This window comes from Gobius niger (assembly GCF_951799975.1).
Source record: "Gobius niger genome assembly, chromosome: 13".
Lineage (NCBI taxonomy): Eukaryota > Metazoa > Chordata > Actinopteri > Gobiiformes > Gobiidae > Gobius > Gobius niger.
In genome coordinates this window covers 16,045,320-16,059,416 of record NC_136864.1, presented here as the reverse complement: position 1 = coordinate 16,059,416, position 14,097 = coordinate 16,045,320, and the positions used below count along the sequence as shown (strand labels likewise).

The 14,097-nt window shown below is 41.2% G+C and overlaps 1 protein-coding gene across 1 annotated transcript; it reads right to left on the bottom strand.

Moving 5' to 3' along the window:
• Positions 1–3,226: 3,226 nt before the first annotated feature.
• Positions 3,227–13,887, bottom strand: acin1a (apoptotic chromatin condensation inducer 1a). Its single transcript, XM_079568864.1, has 18 exons — positions 13,721–13,887; positions 12,992–13,057; positions 12,008–12,119; positions 11,874–11,926; positions 8,750–11,749; positions 8,569–8,676; positions 8,420–8,496; positions 7,996–8,053; positions 6,783–6,822; positions 6,492–6,628; positions 6,259–6,402; positions 5,970–6,150; positions 5,740–5,885; positions 5,540–5,647; positions 5,354–5,461; positions 4,985–5,273; positions 4,815–4,912; positions 3,227–4,423 (listed from the first exon to the last, which is right to left on the bottom strand). Exons 1-18 carry the CDS (start codon positions 13,856–13,858, stop codon positions 4,106–4,108), a joined length of 5,181 nt encoding a protein of 1,726 aa, XP_079424990.1. The 5' UTR covers positions 13,859–13,887; the 3' UTR covers positions 3,227–4,105.
• Between the last annotated feature and the right edge of the window lie 210 nt (positions 13,888–14,097).

Below are 14,097 nucleotides of genomic sequence, written 5' to 3'. Positions count from 1 at the left end.
TTTTCCAACAATGGTGCTCTAATTGCATTCAGGGATTAGCTTTACAGCGATAGTAATATTAGTGATGATATTAATAATGGTAATAATTTCATACCAACATTGTAACTGTGGTTTTCAGTTATTTTCCATATAAAATAAAGACAATGCAAACCTTAAGATGTGCCTCATTCTCACTCAAGTATTTTTTATGTGAAAACTTCCGTGAACTGCTTCTACAGACTGTACTGACCTCGTGCCTTATCACATGATTCAACCAAGTTTTTCTGGACCTCTAGCTTTCTCCAAACTGCTCCATTGAGAGTTAGTGGGGCTTGGAAACTGGCAGACAATAAACTGGGTCGGAAAACTCAGACTGGATCCAATGCTTAAGTAGAATCAGAGATGAGGAAGACTGTCAAGCCATTGCTGTGCATCAGGAAAACGCATCAAAAATATACTACACTATGCATTTAACATTACTTTCTAGTATCACTGTGTAGTATTGGGTATTGTGAACATCAAATTGGTTTACATCTGCGGTTAAAATAATCTGAATTGACAAAAATGAGCATTCATGGCTGTCAAATGTTAGAGTGTACTTGTTTTTACCAAAGTATGAAAGATTTTTTTTTAAAGGGACTGTCCATATGGCGCTATAAGCCTTGCACATCTGCACAGTGCAATGTATATTGTCAATGTAAGCACTTCAATGAACTGTAAATCTGTTTAAGTTTAAGAAAAGAAACACACAAAGGCGTCTCCCCACAACTATAATCGCCTTCTAATGAACAACTTATAAAAATCCTAAAACTGACTGGATGTCGTTGACATGTTGCATATGTTATGATTTAGACAACAAGCCACTTTGTCTGCATTATAATGATGCATTTCCACTTTGTGCCAAGAAGATTTACAGCAACCATTTGTTTCTAGTTCAGCTGCAGTGTTTTGTTGAAATGGGGGGTTCAGAGAAGTCACAAGGCGTTTTTATTTAGGGGAGGGCCCAAGCAGGAGGAGTAACGAGGAGAGTCACATTTGGAGGCCAGAGATGGAGAATTCCATGAACAACATCTGGAATTCCATCGTATGGCCAACAGCGCAGCAGGACTCAGTGAGAAGGGGGATGGGCACGCACTACTTCAAATCAGAGTGAACGAAGTGTCCAAATCTCTAATGAACGCTTGCACAAATATATTTTTTTTAAAAGGCTAAAAGTATCTTTGTATTTTTTTCACTTTTTCTTTATCATCTGAACGTTTTCCACTAGTAGGGCATTAGTGCTGGAGGTCACCATCATTCCCAGCTGATTCTGCAGAGAAAACAATTGCAACAGCATATTCTCCTCCACAGAAGAGAAACAAAGTCTAAAGTTTACACGCTAAATATACCACATTATCCTGACCTCTAGAAATTTAAAATTCTGAGCAGCAACTTACTAGATAAAATAAAATAACAGCATGTTTAGTCAAATGCTTGTTAATCACATACAGCATTACAGTATCATGCAAATCCAAACGGGCCCACTGCCTTTCACATTGCGGGGCATTTCCTTGTAAGCACCCTTTTAGGGGAAGTCCCATTCAAATCTATTGTGCTTCTAATAGCCAACAGGAACTAATTTATCACCCAAACTAACTAGCCAGCAGTAATACTCAAATAAAAATCACCATAGCATGGATCAAAACGGTTAAAAGTTGGTAATGGGGCTATGGGAAGGCAGCATTTGTGAGATCATAGTGAGCGGTTATATAGGTTACACATGGTTTTCATTTGCATTAATACTCTACCCTAAGCACTAATGCAAAAAACGCAGCTGAAAGGATGTGCATCCTCTTCAAGACTCTTCAAACTAAATGAGAGACAACACATTCAAGCGTATACCTTTCAGCTCTGTGGGTGGTCAGCAATTATACTTTTGTTTGTTACATGAGTTCCATAATTAAAGACTAGACTAGAGTACAAAGCTCGCATGAAGTGGCATTTCTATATTCCTGACAGGCCACCATTACAAAAGTAAAATTATGGTTCAAGCAAATTCACCAAAACCAATAGCATTTAGGGTATTGTTCGGCAAGGATTTTTTTTTTAATATGAGTGCATATAGTACTGTATTTCTCTGAATCACGTTTGTTTATTGTCTGACTCAAATATATAAACATAATCTTCCTGTGCTTGGATTTGTTCCTGAAGTTGCGCTTTTTCTGCCTAGCTTTTCCTTTTTATACTCTCCCATCTGGTTTTCATAGTGGATACATGTGATCAGGCATGGGGGGGAGGGGTAAACTGCAACCCACATCAAGTGAAGTCCAAACTTAATTCAGACTTGTCAATATTTGGAAAACAAAACTACAATTTTGCAGCTTATTTGAATTTAAAGTAAAATTTCGGACATATACATGTAAAATGAATGTACATGGACTTTAGGTACAGCAGCTGTGGTTCCTTAGAAGCCTTGTAATGAAAAAAATATTTTCATTGTTCTAGTCATCTATATATCTTACAAACTGTAGTGGAAATAAGTAGGTTGCAAGTTGATCCAAAATGCACTGCCTATGTGTGGTAAAGGTTTCAGATGTATAATTTCTAGACATGATTAGCTTGAACATTAACAACTTCACTAAAAAATGTGATAAAGAGTGGCGCAAAAATCTGTTGGGTGGAGCTCAACGTTGTAAAAGATGACAGGGATATCGAGAGCAATCCATGCTCCTTAATCTGCTCTAAAGCAATACAGGTGGAGCAGGCAAAAAAAAAGACTAAATAATTTTTGTTTAGATCAGTTATCCAAATAGGCCAATGTGAGATGCTAAGGATTCACTGGTCCTCTCAGAGTCCACAAGTAAAGTTGCATCAGGCCAGAAAAATGTTAAGCTCAGCGACCATAGAACTGTAATTACAGAGGGTTATTGCTGAGTGCTGCAAGCCCAACATCAAGACCAGGGCAATGCTGCAAGGAAACGGGACAGCAAAGATTTGCAGACTCTAGCAAACCCAGTGCACTTTTCCACAACATTGAATAGTAACAGAAGAACTGATGAAGAATTTTTGGATTGTGTTGTGATCAAGACAAATGGTGATCACTTTCAGCAGGAATAATGGGTTGATTCATTTCTATCTGAAAAGGGAACCATATAATTTCATTTTAAACTTACAGTACAAAGCCATTTGGCATGTCTGCCATCTTGTGGACTGTTAATGCAGTTGCAAATTAAAAGCGCAGAAAGTCCACGAGAAAATAATGAAGCAATTATAAGTCTCAATTTTTATTATTTGTACATTCACCAATAGGCGTACTTGAAGAAAATTAAAAACAAACTTTTGTACTAAAATGATAAAATATCAATTAAAAAACAATATTAAAACCATTAGTAAGCATCCTTCCTCTTGAGCCTGTATGAATACTACAAGGGGCTGAGGAAAAGGAAGCAGACTAAATGTTAAGGACATAATCATAAACAGATCAGGTGATGGATATCCTCGTCCAAAGAGAGTTGGCTCAAAGAGAGAAGACCACTACAATACCTTGGTTGTTATTCTACACCTGTCCAAAAATATCACAAAGCTGCCTCATTTACAGACTGGGCGTTTGATTATTTTGTCTGTACAAAATGTTTAACACATTTTTTTCCCCAAATATTTCTTATAATTATATAGGCTGCTGAAAAGAGAGTTATGCTCTTTAGTCTTTTTAGACAAGTGCTGCAGGATATTCCCAAACAACAGCGACCAAAGGTGGAGCCTCGACTTTGCTGAGCTGCTAACACTGGGGAAAAAGACTGCAAGTTAGTCAACACTTATATTTAAGCAGCAACAGGGAACATCAGAGGATACTTATAATCACCCAGTGTGCTATAACGCAATTCTGTCAAGACAAAAAAAAAATAAGGCAAACATACAAAGAAAACTTGACTCTTGACAAGGGCAAGACGTAAAGCACTCTGGAAAACACTGCCAAAGGTCCCCTTCTCAGCATGGTCACATAGATGTGATGCAGATGTGATTTTTAAAAAAGTAATCATTTTGTTGTGACATCAGTTGGTCCTCCATTGGGTCGGTCATAATAAAGTACATGTAGCGAAAGTCGAATGGAAGCATGGCCTCTTCAGTTCCATTAAGCGATTTTCCACTAGCGCCTGCGTTCCCGGGGATCACTTCGACTGCGTGAGCGGCGTCCACTGGGGGCAGCGCCGACACCAGGCCTACGGTTACCATCCCTGCGTTTATCGACCTCCCTTTCCCTTTCCCTGTCCCTACCTCGGTCTCGGGCTCGGTCCCTGTCTCTGATCTTCTCACTTTCACTCCGGTCGACTGTTAGACCACCTCCCGGTTTCACCTTCTCCTTGTTTTCTTCTTTTTTCTTCAGCTCTGCTTCCTCCTCCTCCTTTTTTCGCTGCATCTCACGCTCTTTCCGCCGTTCAACTCTAGCAGCTTCCCGTTGAAGATACTAAGAGGAAATGAAACAAGTTTCATCATTTAAAATAATTTTAAATGAAACATTTAAAGACAGAACGTCACCAACATGCCAGCAATAGCAAATGTAACAATTCTTGATATATCGAAATGTTGATTATAGGGATTTTGATGCGATCCACATGTTCACTGGCTCTTCCAGTGCCATGTTGTTGAACCAAATGTTTGGTAGCCAGTATAACAGGAAGGTGAGCTGGTGTTGTCCCACTCCCAGCAGAGTTACAATTCATGTAAGGAGAGGCAAGCTTGCACATGGTAAAGCATGCCTTTGAAGTTCTTTTCATTAAATCTATGCTTGTACACTTATTTTATTTTGTGGACGAAATGCTGAGCAGTATGGCTTTAAAAACAGAAATGTATCTTACCTGTTCCTCTGTAAGGGGAAGCCAGTATATGCAAGGAACAGCTTTCGTTTTTCTGAACAGGTCATCAAGCAGTTTTGCTGGCGGATCCTCTGGTTTTTCTGTTAAATGTTAAAACCATGAAAAGACAATGCCCTTTTTAATTATCCACCGCTTCTAAATATCAGACTTACCTTTCTTTTCTGTTTTTTTCTCCTTACTCTTTTCCCTTTCCTTGCGGCGTCTCTCCCTGGACCTGGATCTTCTGGCACCTGCCTCTTTTTGTTCTGGGACCTTTCCAAACTCTCTGACCTTATCACGGTCCCATTCCCGCTCTGCACGTGCCCGCTCCCGACGCTCCATTTCACGCTCTCGTTCCACCCATTGGTCTCGCTCTGGAAGGAGTGAGGGAAGGCTTCGACCATGGCTTTGCATCCCAATTCCAGCTCGATCACCGGAGCCCAAGCCTTTGTGGAAATCCAACTAAAAAGTGGGGAAGACCTAGGTTTTAGAGGCCATCAGTGACTCGAACACCATCCAACAGTTATGTGATCATGTCTTACCTCATCCTGCTGGCAGAAATCTACACTAAGAACTTTTGGGTTGCTCTGAGGCCATTTAACCCCATGAAGAGCTGCCCGTGTAGCAACTGCTTCCTCAGAGCTAGAATACTTGAAAGCAATACAATAATATTGGTGTTAGTAGAAAGCTTAGCGTTAAATTAATGCATATAAGAATAGAAAACTCACAGTAACATAGCAATGAGACTTGATTTTATCAATCCAGAAGCCGTCTTCCACAAGCGTGCCTGTTCTGCTGAGGAGCTCTTTGAGCTGCCCCAGAGTAAATGGCCTTACCTAAAACACACAGCTTTGTAAAGAGTAGTTCACACTATACCACTATACTAAGCTTACAGGCCAGATTTTGTGTGAAGATGAAGTTTACTCACCAGGTTGCAGACATGGACAATGCTAGAAACATTTCCCCGAGGTGGTGATGGCTGCCTGGCTGTGCGCACAGGATCATCAATAGTGATGGAGACACCAGTTTTCTGCTGGCTGATGGAACGACGAATAAGGATATCACTCTGAGCAACTAAAAGGACAAAAGCATTTTATTCATGATTTCCATAGTGGTAACTACAATGGCAATTCTTGAGAGGATTTTTCTTTTGGTTACCAGGAGGAATATCTGCATCAGGGCAGATGTGCGATGGTGAGGGGCTTTCTATGGCTTGTGTACATGTTGGGTCCTCCGAGATTTTTGTCTCTTTTTCGTCCAGCGCATCATCCTCTTCCGACTCCTCTCGTCTTCTCTTTGCTTCTTTTTGACCATCCTCCTGGTTCTCCACAAGCACGATCTACAAACACAGAAAAACATGAGGCATGAAGGGAAAATAAAGAGACCCCACTCAAACCTAAAATTTCATCAACAGCTATGAAATGCTGCAGAAGAGCTAAGCAACAACCTGTGTTACTGTTCTGCGAATCTGAAGTTCTTGGTCTGCATGATCCTTTTCCTCCTCTTCAGTTTCAGATAGAACAGGTTCTTCAGGGTGAAGCTCCATCACTGCTTCCTGGTTTAAGGCAGGTTTGATGTCTGGAATCAAAGACTGAGAGAAACAAACAATTGTTAATTAAAACTTCTTAGTCTGCAAACATGGAACCAGCCACACCAAACTAATAACACAACACCGTGTACCTTGAGTGAATCTGTGGTGATGCTGATGGAAGGTTTTTTGGCAGTGACAGCTGTACTCGAGCCCCATCTCCTCTTGCGGCCACCAGCAGTCCCCAAATCATGCTCATTCTCAGTGCTGCCAGGAGATGATTTACTGCCTGGGATACAAAACAAAATCCTTTTTCAATTCTCACTTACTACTGAGATAACCCAAAGCTGCATTGCTTTGCAAAGAAGTTTGTGCAAATGTCTGATTTCAACAAAACAGTTAACAGTTTTAATGAAACATTCTGGGTAGGAAGGTTTACTCACTGCTAAGAGAGATCTTACGCGTTGAGAAGGCTTTAGGCGTCTGTAACAAAAGTAGATAAAACAAACCCAAGAGCACAAGGGAAAATGTTAGAAGGGAATAAAGGGAGAATGACAGGGCAAGGGGTTGGAACCAAATTACAACAAAAAGTTGGAAACTGGTACATAAACCTAAATACTACTGTGGTTTTCTTTCACATTAAAACTGTAAAAAAAAAAAAAAATGTATGTATGCAAGAACTGTCAGGGTGACATCTTTTAATTTTGTTGCTCACTGTAATGACTGAATTGCTGGAGAATAAAATGTGCAAAGCGTAATGATGAGTGTTGTGGTTTGCCTACTTATTCCCTGGTATCACTGACACTGATCCTTACTGGTTTGGATATGGCCCAATCTTGAGTGAAAGAACTGATCTATGCAACATAAGTCCGATCAAGGTGGCTGAGGCATTGGTTGCTTGGCATGGTGGTTTCAATACTTCATTGGGGTAGTGCCAAACCCGTTTCAGTTCACAGCAGTCCAATCTCAAGGGTTATTTTTCCAAATCCGACCGCAGCCGGATGATCTCAGACAAGAAAATGCACCATCAGGCATGTAGGTGCAGGATGTCATTTGTAATGTTCAATGCCAAGTATAGAGAAAGATTATGGAAGTCCAAAGAAACGCCACAGTGGAATATTAGGCATGATAATAAAAATTTAAAAAGCCAGCCAAAATAGTCCAATGTCCTTATTATGCAATCCATAAAGTTCAATTCCCAGTGTTGAGTGTCAGAAAAAGTTTGATCAAATAGAAGGGACTTTGTTGTCAATAAGCATTTGTTTTCTTGGTGCCAAACTGGAGTTAGACATCCAGAATGCCAAGCCAGTGGCGTTAGTGATGTTCGTCCCAACAGGCTGCACAGCATACTTGGGAATACGTCTGTTGTCAACTCTGGGCTCTTGGGGACAATGCACAGGTGCGGAAGTAGCAGCAGAAGTGGTAGCAGTGGCAGAAGTAGTATGCAGGTACCAATATGGGCAATGGAAGAGGCATGACCACCTTTTAACAAAGCAATCATTTGGTGTTTAAAAAAAGGCCATAATGAACAAAACCCTTGAGGTGAATGCCAATGCGTCATGTAGTAATTAAATAGTAAAACAATTTAATCATATTTTATGGGCTAATCCAAATGATCAATAACTAGCAGAAAGGTCACAGCAATGAACGCCTTACCTCGTTGTTGGCCTCAGTGCCCTTCTCTGGCTCTGACACAGACGACTCTCCATCACAGCTGTACAAAACGTAGAAATTTGGTTTTACAATGAGGCAATAGAAAACACTAACCACACAAACAGTATTGCAATGCATTCAAATCTAATTCTAAAATTTAAAACCACAACATGCAGCATGAATAGGTAAAAGAAGGTTGTTAGTCGATTAGTTAAACCTATAAACCAGCAGTATGACGCCAAAGAAAATAAAAAATTGCCTCTTTGACGAACAAAAATATGATTGATATATCAAAGATAAGCCTCACGAGCTGGAAGATGGTATATATATTGACAATATATATATAGTCACATTCAGAGATCATATAAAAGAAAGTGTGCACTGACAGTGTGTGAAAAGTACTGTGTATTAGAGACAAAAATCAGACCTATTCTCAGGCTTGTCCTCATCATCTTCGCTGCCCTTTCTGATTTGGAGGTCATCTCGGGAAGAGGTTTCATTTAGCTGTATGTAGGTGAATGTTGGTTATTATTGCAGCTTGATACAATTTTGACCCTGTAAATAATATTAGCTGACCTTAGTAAGTAAACCTTCATTAATTTGTGAATTTGCTGAAGAAATCTCCAATTTGGTCTTCTGCACTTTTGCAGCCCCAATACTTTGAGGTGAAGCATTTTCCTCATCCTAAAATGAAATCAAAGAAAACAAATCAATTTTAAAAACACTGAAGTAACATGTTTATATGTTGTCCACTCACTCTGCTCTGTCGTGAGGTGTAGGTTTTCTCTCGTGATGATGAGGATGAATCAGTGGAGGGAGATGAAGATGAGGCAGAATCAGACTCGGATGAATCGTTTGATAATGATCTTCTTAAATCTTTTTTCTCTGTCTTCTTTATATTTCTACCTCTTCCTGAAGCACCCACCGGGCTTGAAGGACCCACAACTTGATGCTTTAGGTCTGTCAGATTAGATCGCTTTTTGACAGCAGCCTCATTTTCATCAAGTTCTTCCTTGCTCTCTGACAAGACATTTGTTTCTTTTTTTTTGGCACTTTCAACAGTTTCAACCTGATTTACATCTGGGACAAGCTGTCCAGCATTAGCTTCTAGATCTACAGATTGTTCTTTTTGCCGTTGACCATCAGCAATGGTAGCTGACATCACAGAGGCACAAGGCTGTGGAGTATCAGAAAAAGCACGGGGCCTCTTGATAACTCGGGAGGCTGCCTGTGGTTGCAGTGGTGTCTCTCTTGAGAACCGAAACTTTTTAAGCACAGGCTGTGGTGACTTGGGCGTATTAGACTCCTCTGCTTGGCGTTCACAGGTAACCGGACCATGGACTTCACCTTCCTGCTTGCCTGCTTCTGTTGATGTTTTTCTAGATGTGCCTGTGGAGAGGGGGGGAGGAGTGGGCAGGGGGACAAAACCAATCTGATCCTCGCTCTTCACATCAGCCATTCTAGACTCATTTGCCCTTTCATGTGCTGCATTTTCTTTTTGTGTAGGTTGTTTCTTCTCTACACTAACTTCTCCGGCTAACCTTAGCTTTTCCAATTCCAACGCATTTTTCTTGGCCCTAATTTCCTCTTGTAATACTTGTCTCTTCACTTCCTGCGCTTTCTCCAACTCCAGTCTCTCCTGTTGAGCCTTTTCCAGTTGTTCCCTTTCCAAAGCTGCCTCTCCCTCCTTCTCCTTTTGTTCACGCTGTATCCTTTCTTGCTCCAATGCCCGTTTTTTCTCAATTCTCTCATTTTCTTGTTTCTCCAGTTCTAATCTCTGTTGCTCCAAAGCTTGCTCTCGCTCTCTTTGCTCAAGCTTCAAGGCTCTCTCACGCTCAAGTCTTTCTCTATCAATTCTCTCTTTCTCAACCCTTTCCCTTTCCAAGGCTTTCTCTAGTTCTATCCTTTGTCTTTCCAAAGCCTTTTCTTTTTCTATTTTTTCCCTCTCCAAGGCTCTCTCTCTCTCAATTTGTTCCTGTTCTTGAGCCTTCTTTCTCTCAATCCTTTCCAGCTCTAGAGCCTTCTCCCTCTCAATCCTTTCCAGCTCTAGAGCTTTCTCCCTCTCAATCCTTTCCTGTTTAATCCGTTCTTGTTCTAGAGCCTCCTCTCGTTTGATTCTTTCCTGTTCAAGCCGTTCCTGTTCTAGAGCTTTATCTCGTTTAATTCTTTCTTGCTCAAGCCGCTCCTGTTCTAGAGCCTTCTCTTGTTTAATCCTTTCTTGTTCAAGAGCCTTCTCTCTCTCAAGTCTTTCCAGCTCCCTCTCAATCCTTTGCTGTTCTAGAGCCCTCTCTCTCTCAATTCTCTCCTGTTCTAGAGCCCTCTCTCTCTCAATTCTCTCCTGTGCTAGAGCCTTCTCTCGCTCAATTCTCTCTAAGGCTCTTAACTGCTCAACTCTCTCCCTCTCAATTCTCTCCTGCTCTGAAGCTTTTTCTCTTTCCATTCGTTCCCTCTCTCTTTCCAGTCTCTCACGCTCTAAAGCCGCTTCTCTCTCCAGCCTCTCTTTTTCCCGTCTCTCTTTTTCAAGTCTTTCCAGCTCCAAAGCCTTTTGTCTCTCCATTCTCTCCCTCTCAATCCTTTCAGCCTCCAGAGCCCTCTCTCTTTCTAACCTTTCCTGCTCAAGAGCTCTTTCTCTCTCCAAAATTCGAGCCCTTTCCAGCTCCATAGCCTTTTCTTGTTCTTCCTTCTGCCGTCGTTCACGTTCCTCTTGCTCTTTTTTCAGAACCAGTTCTCGCTCTAGAGCTCTTTGTCTTTCAAGTGCCAATGCCTGTTCTTTCTCCTCTCTCTCTCTAGCCAAGGCCAACTGTCTTTCTTTTTCTAAAGCCTGTTCCCGTTCAAATTGTTCTTTCTCCAACGCTTTCTGCTTCTCTAATGCAGCTCTTACCCGTTCTTCCTCCAAAGCTCGTTCTTGCTCATTTTTTCTCTGTTGCGCTTGCCTTTGGAGTTCAAGGGACTCTCCCCTTTCTAACTCAGCATCTCTCTCTGCTGTCACCTTTAACACAGGAACTTGAGCATGGCCTTGGGTTGCGCCTAGATTCATTGGTGCATGGCTTGCAGTAAGCATGTGAGGAACAGAGGACATCAAACCCTCTGGACGGATTTTATTGGGAAAAGTTGAAGATGAGGAGATGCCCTGCCTGCTGGCATCACGGCAATGCCACTCTGCTCCAGAAAAAGCGCCTTCAGACTCCATTTTTCTTGCTAGGAGGGTCAAGGGGCCAGGCTTGCGCTCAGCATGTCCACTATGGGGTTCAGGGCTACTGCTGCGGCTGCCACTGCTTGATGAACCAGAGCTGGAGGAGGATGGTGACCGTCCTCCTGCTGCTACATCAGGACTAGGGGGACTCTGTTTAGGGGTGTCCGGTAATGGAAAGGATAACTCTGGTGGTGGAGAAGGTGGAGGTGTTGGCTGGCGGAGTTGTGGAGACAAAACGGAAGGAATAAGTTGCTGTTGAGGTTGGCAAGATGCTGCTGATCTCTCCCTGGCCATGGGTGCTCTAACTGGCTGCCTCGGGAGTCTCCTCTGAACATTATTGTCCCAGTCGTCATCGTCATCACCATCACCATCATCGTCTCCGTCCTCGCTCTCTTCTTCATCACTGTCAGCTGCAGCTTCATTTCTGTCCTGAGCCACAGAGACGGAGGCAAGGGGAATTGACATGGCAGCCTCCTGATTTCTATGACTCACACCCGTTGGCACTGCTTGTCCACTTGAAGGACCTGGTGGCTTGACATGGTCAGTCACAGCAGTTGAAGCATCCTGAACAAAGAGCAGGTGATTTACAGTCACTTCAAATAACCATAACATAATTCTGATGCATAAGCAGCAGTTTTACATCCTCTCACTATGGAAAAACAAACAAACACACAAAACATCAACTTACCGGGACTTGAGGAGGACATACGCTGTTCTTTACATCAGTGTGATCCTCTTGGTCTGTTTAAAATAATGTTTATACTATTATAACAAAAAAGTGATTTCAAAGAGCATTAAGAGGATAGAGCTCAAAGAACTGACCATTTGTTTCAAATGCTTCACGGGCCTCTCTCTCCAGACGCTGCCTGAGAAGCTCCTGTTGTTTAGCCAGGTACTGCTTAATGAAGCTGTTCTGGCTCATTTCCTCACCAATCTATTGACAAAACCAGACAACTTTGACTAGAGTAGCCAAAATATCCACACCAGTAAAAGTAAAGTGACTTGAAAATAGTTTTACTTAAGTAGATGTCCAAATAACTACTCAAGAAAAGTACGTGAGTACTACTGTGTACTACATTGCAAGATGTACCTAAACATAAATTTGATTTCAGATAGACAAATGACAGATTATTAAATACAAATATGATATTTACAGAGATATCACAAAAATGAGAATAAACGTTTCCTACCATATCAAATAAAATAGTAACTAGAAGTTTAATGATTTAAAACACAATGGAACGATGAACCAAATGCTTTACTCAAGTAAAAGTACTGCTCAAGAACTACTCCAAGTAGGTAGATGATGACCCAGCAGCTGTATGGGTGGTTAATATAGCGTCTTTGCTTCCAATCACGGCGGTCTCTATAATGCTCCAGGGTCAATTGTTTTTTAGGGTTTGATGGAACCATCTCCAAGGGTAAGCATATGTTCCATCTATGGAGCTGCAGAGAAAAACTAATTGTAACCCTAACAAACAATTGATCCTGGAGCGTCATAGAAACCTCCATGCTGTCAATCAATCAAAACTTTATTTATAAAGCACTTTTCATACAAAATTGTAACACAAAGTGCCTCATGGATGAAAAACAATGTCCACATAGATCACTAAAAAGGTTAAAAGTTTTTCTTTTTCACAAAATCCAGAAAAAAAGAAGAAGAAGTAAAAAGAAGTAGAAGTGGAAGAGTAGAAGGGAAAAAGTAACCCATGTACTTAAGTAAATAGAATTGTACTCAATGTACGGTACGATCCACCTTCCCTCTTTGATCATAGAAATGTATGAACACAAGTCAAGGTAAAATACCTGCGAATTTGGCTGGAGTCCAACATGAGCAGTGGAAGTCTTCTGCAGATTCTCCAGCATGAGGGCCTTAACGCAAGAGATAAATGTAAGCAATATATGGACATATTTAAACTGTCTTTATGATTTCATCAGGTGCTTCCCTCTTATTAGCTTCAAATCTCATTTGACAGTGGTCACCAGAGGCAACATGTTTACACAGACAGTGGAAAAACAAACAAAACAAAAAAACATCGACTAAATAGCGTGTTGCACTGTAAACAAACGGCTGCTTTACCTATGCGTAAGCTCTTGGGGAGCCTTTTATAAACGCAAAACGAAATTGCAAATCATAAACAGCTTTTTCTTATGTTTCCCAGGAGAAAAAACAAGTAAAGTACTATTTGTAGACACGGAGCCCACTTAAAGACAGAAATACAAACTGCAGGTGAGCGCTATACTAAGGCCAGAGCTCAACTCCAAAGCATTATGCTAACGTTAGCTGTAATGGCTAATATGATTGTGACAACACTTGAATACACTCGCCACAAAGTTATTAAACTCTAATTTACACATTTATACAACCTGAACATTTTACTTCACAAAATACGCTCTACTGACTAAATGCATATCCTCCCACATTTTACAGTTTATAAAGAATCTCAATATCAGTGAAATTGGCCCACAACATTAGCATCAGCCTCTGCATTGGCGGCTCCTACCAACCGCTGCTCGTATTTGCAATAAACTCACCCCCTTGAGTCGTTTGACGAGAGCATTTTTCTGTCCACTCTTGGAAAGTCCTCTCTCCTCGAGGGCAGCTTTTAAATCAGCAACTCTGAGAGACTGTAGTGGTCTCCCGTCCAGAGTTACGTCTTCGAGGTCCGCCATTTTCCGTTCCTCTCGCACAGCCAGCGACGAACAACGCCTCCTTGCCTCTGACATCATCGTACGTCATTCATCAGTTTAACGAATTTGCCTTCACCAAACATAAAAAACGGTATAAAATAAATAAATACATAGTTGTCCATTATAAATACCCTGTTTGTTCTGAGGTGTATTTTTTGTTGCTGTTGTTTTGCATTTTCAAAACGCAAGTCACCCACCGTCCACGCTCCAATCCTATAGAT

What these genes read in the sequence shown, in the direction of transcription:
- acin1a (XM_079568864.1), bottom strand. Translation starts at nt 13,858, where the DNA reads ATGGCGGACCTCGAAGACGTAACTCTGGACGGGAGACCACTACAGTCT. An exon ending in TGATGCAGATATTCCTCCTG is followed by an intron (nt 5,886 to 5,969) that starts GTAACCAAAAGA and finishes TTGTCCTTTTAG; the next exon opens with TTGCTCAGAGTGATATCCTT. An exon ending in TTGTCCATGTCTGCAACCTG is followed by an intron (nt 5,648 to 5,739) that starts GTGAGTAAACTT and finishes TGTGTGTTTTAG; the next exon opens with GTAAGGCCATTTACTCTGGG.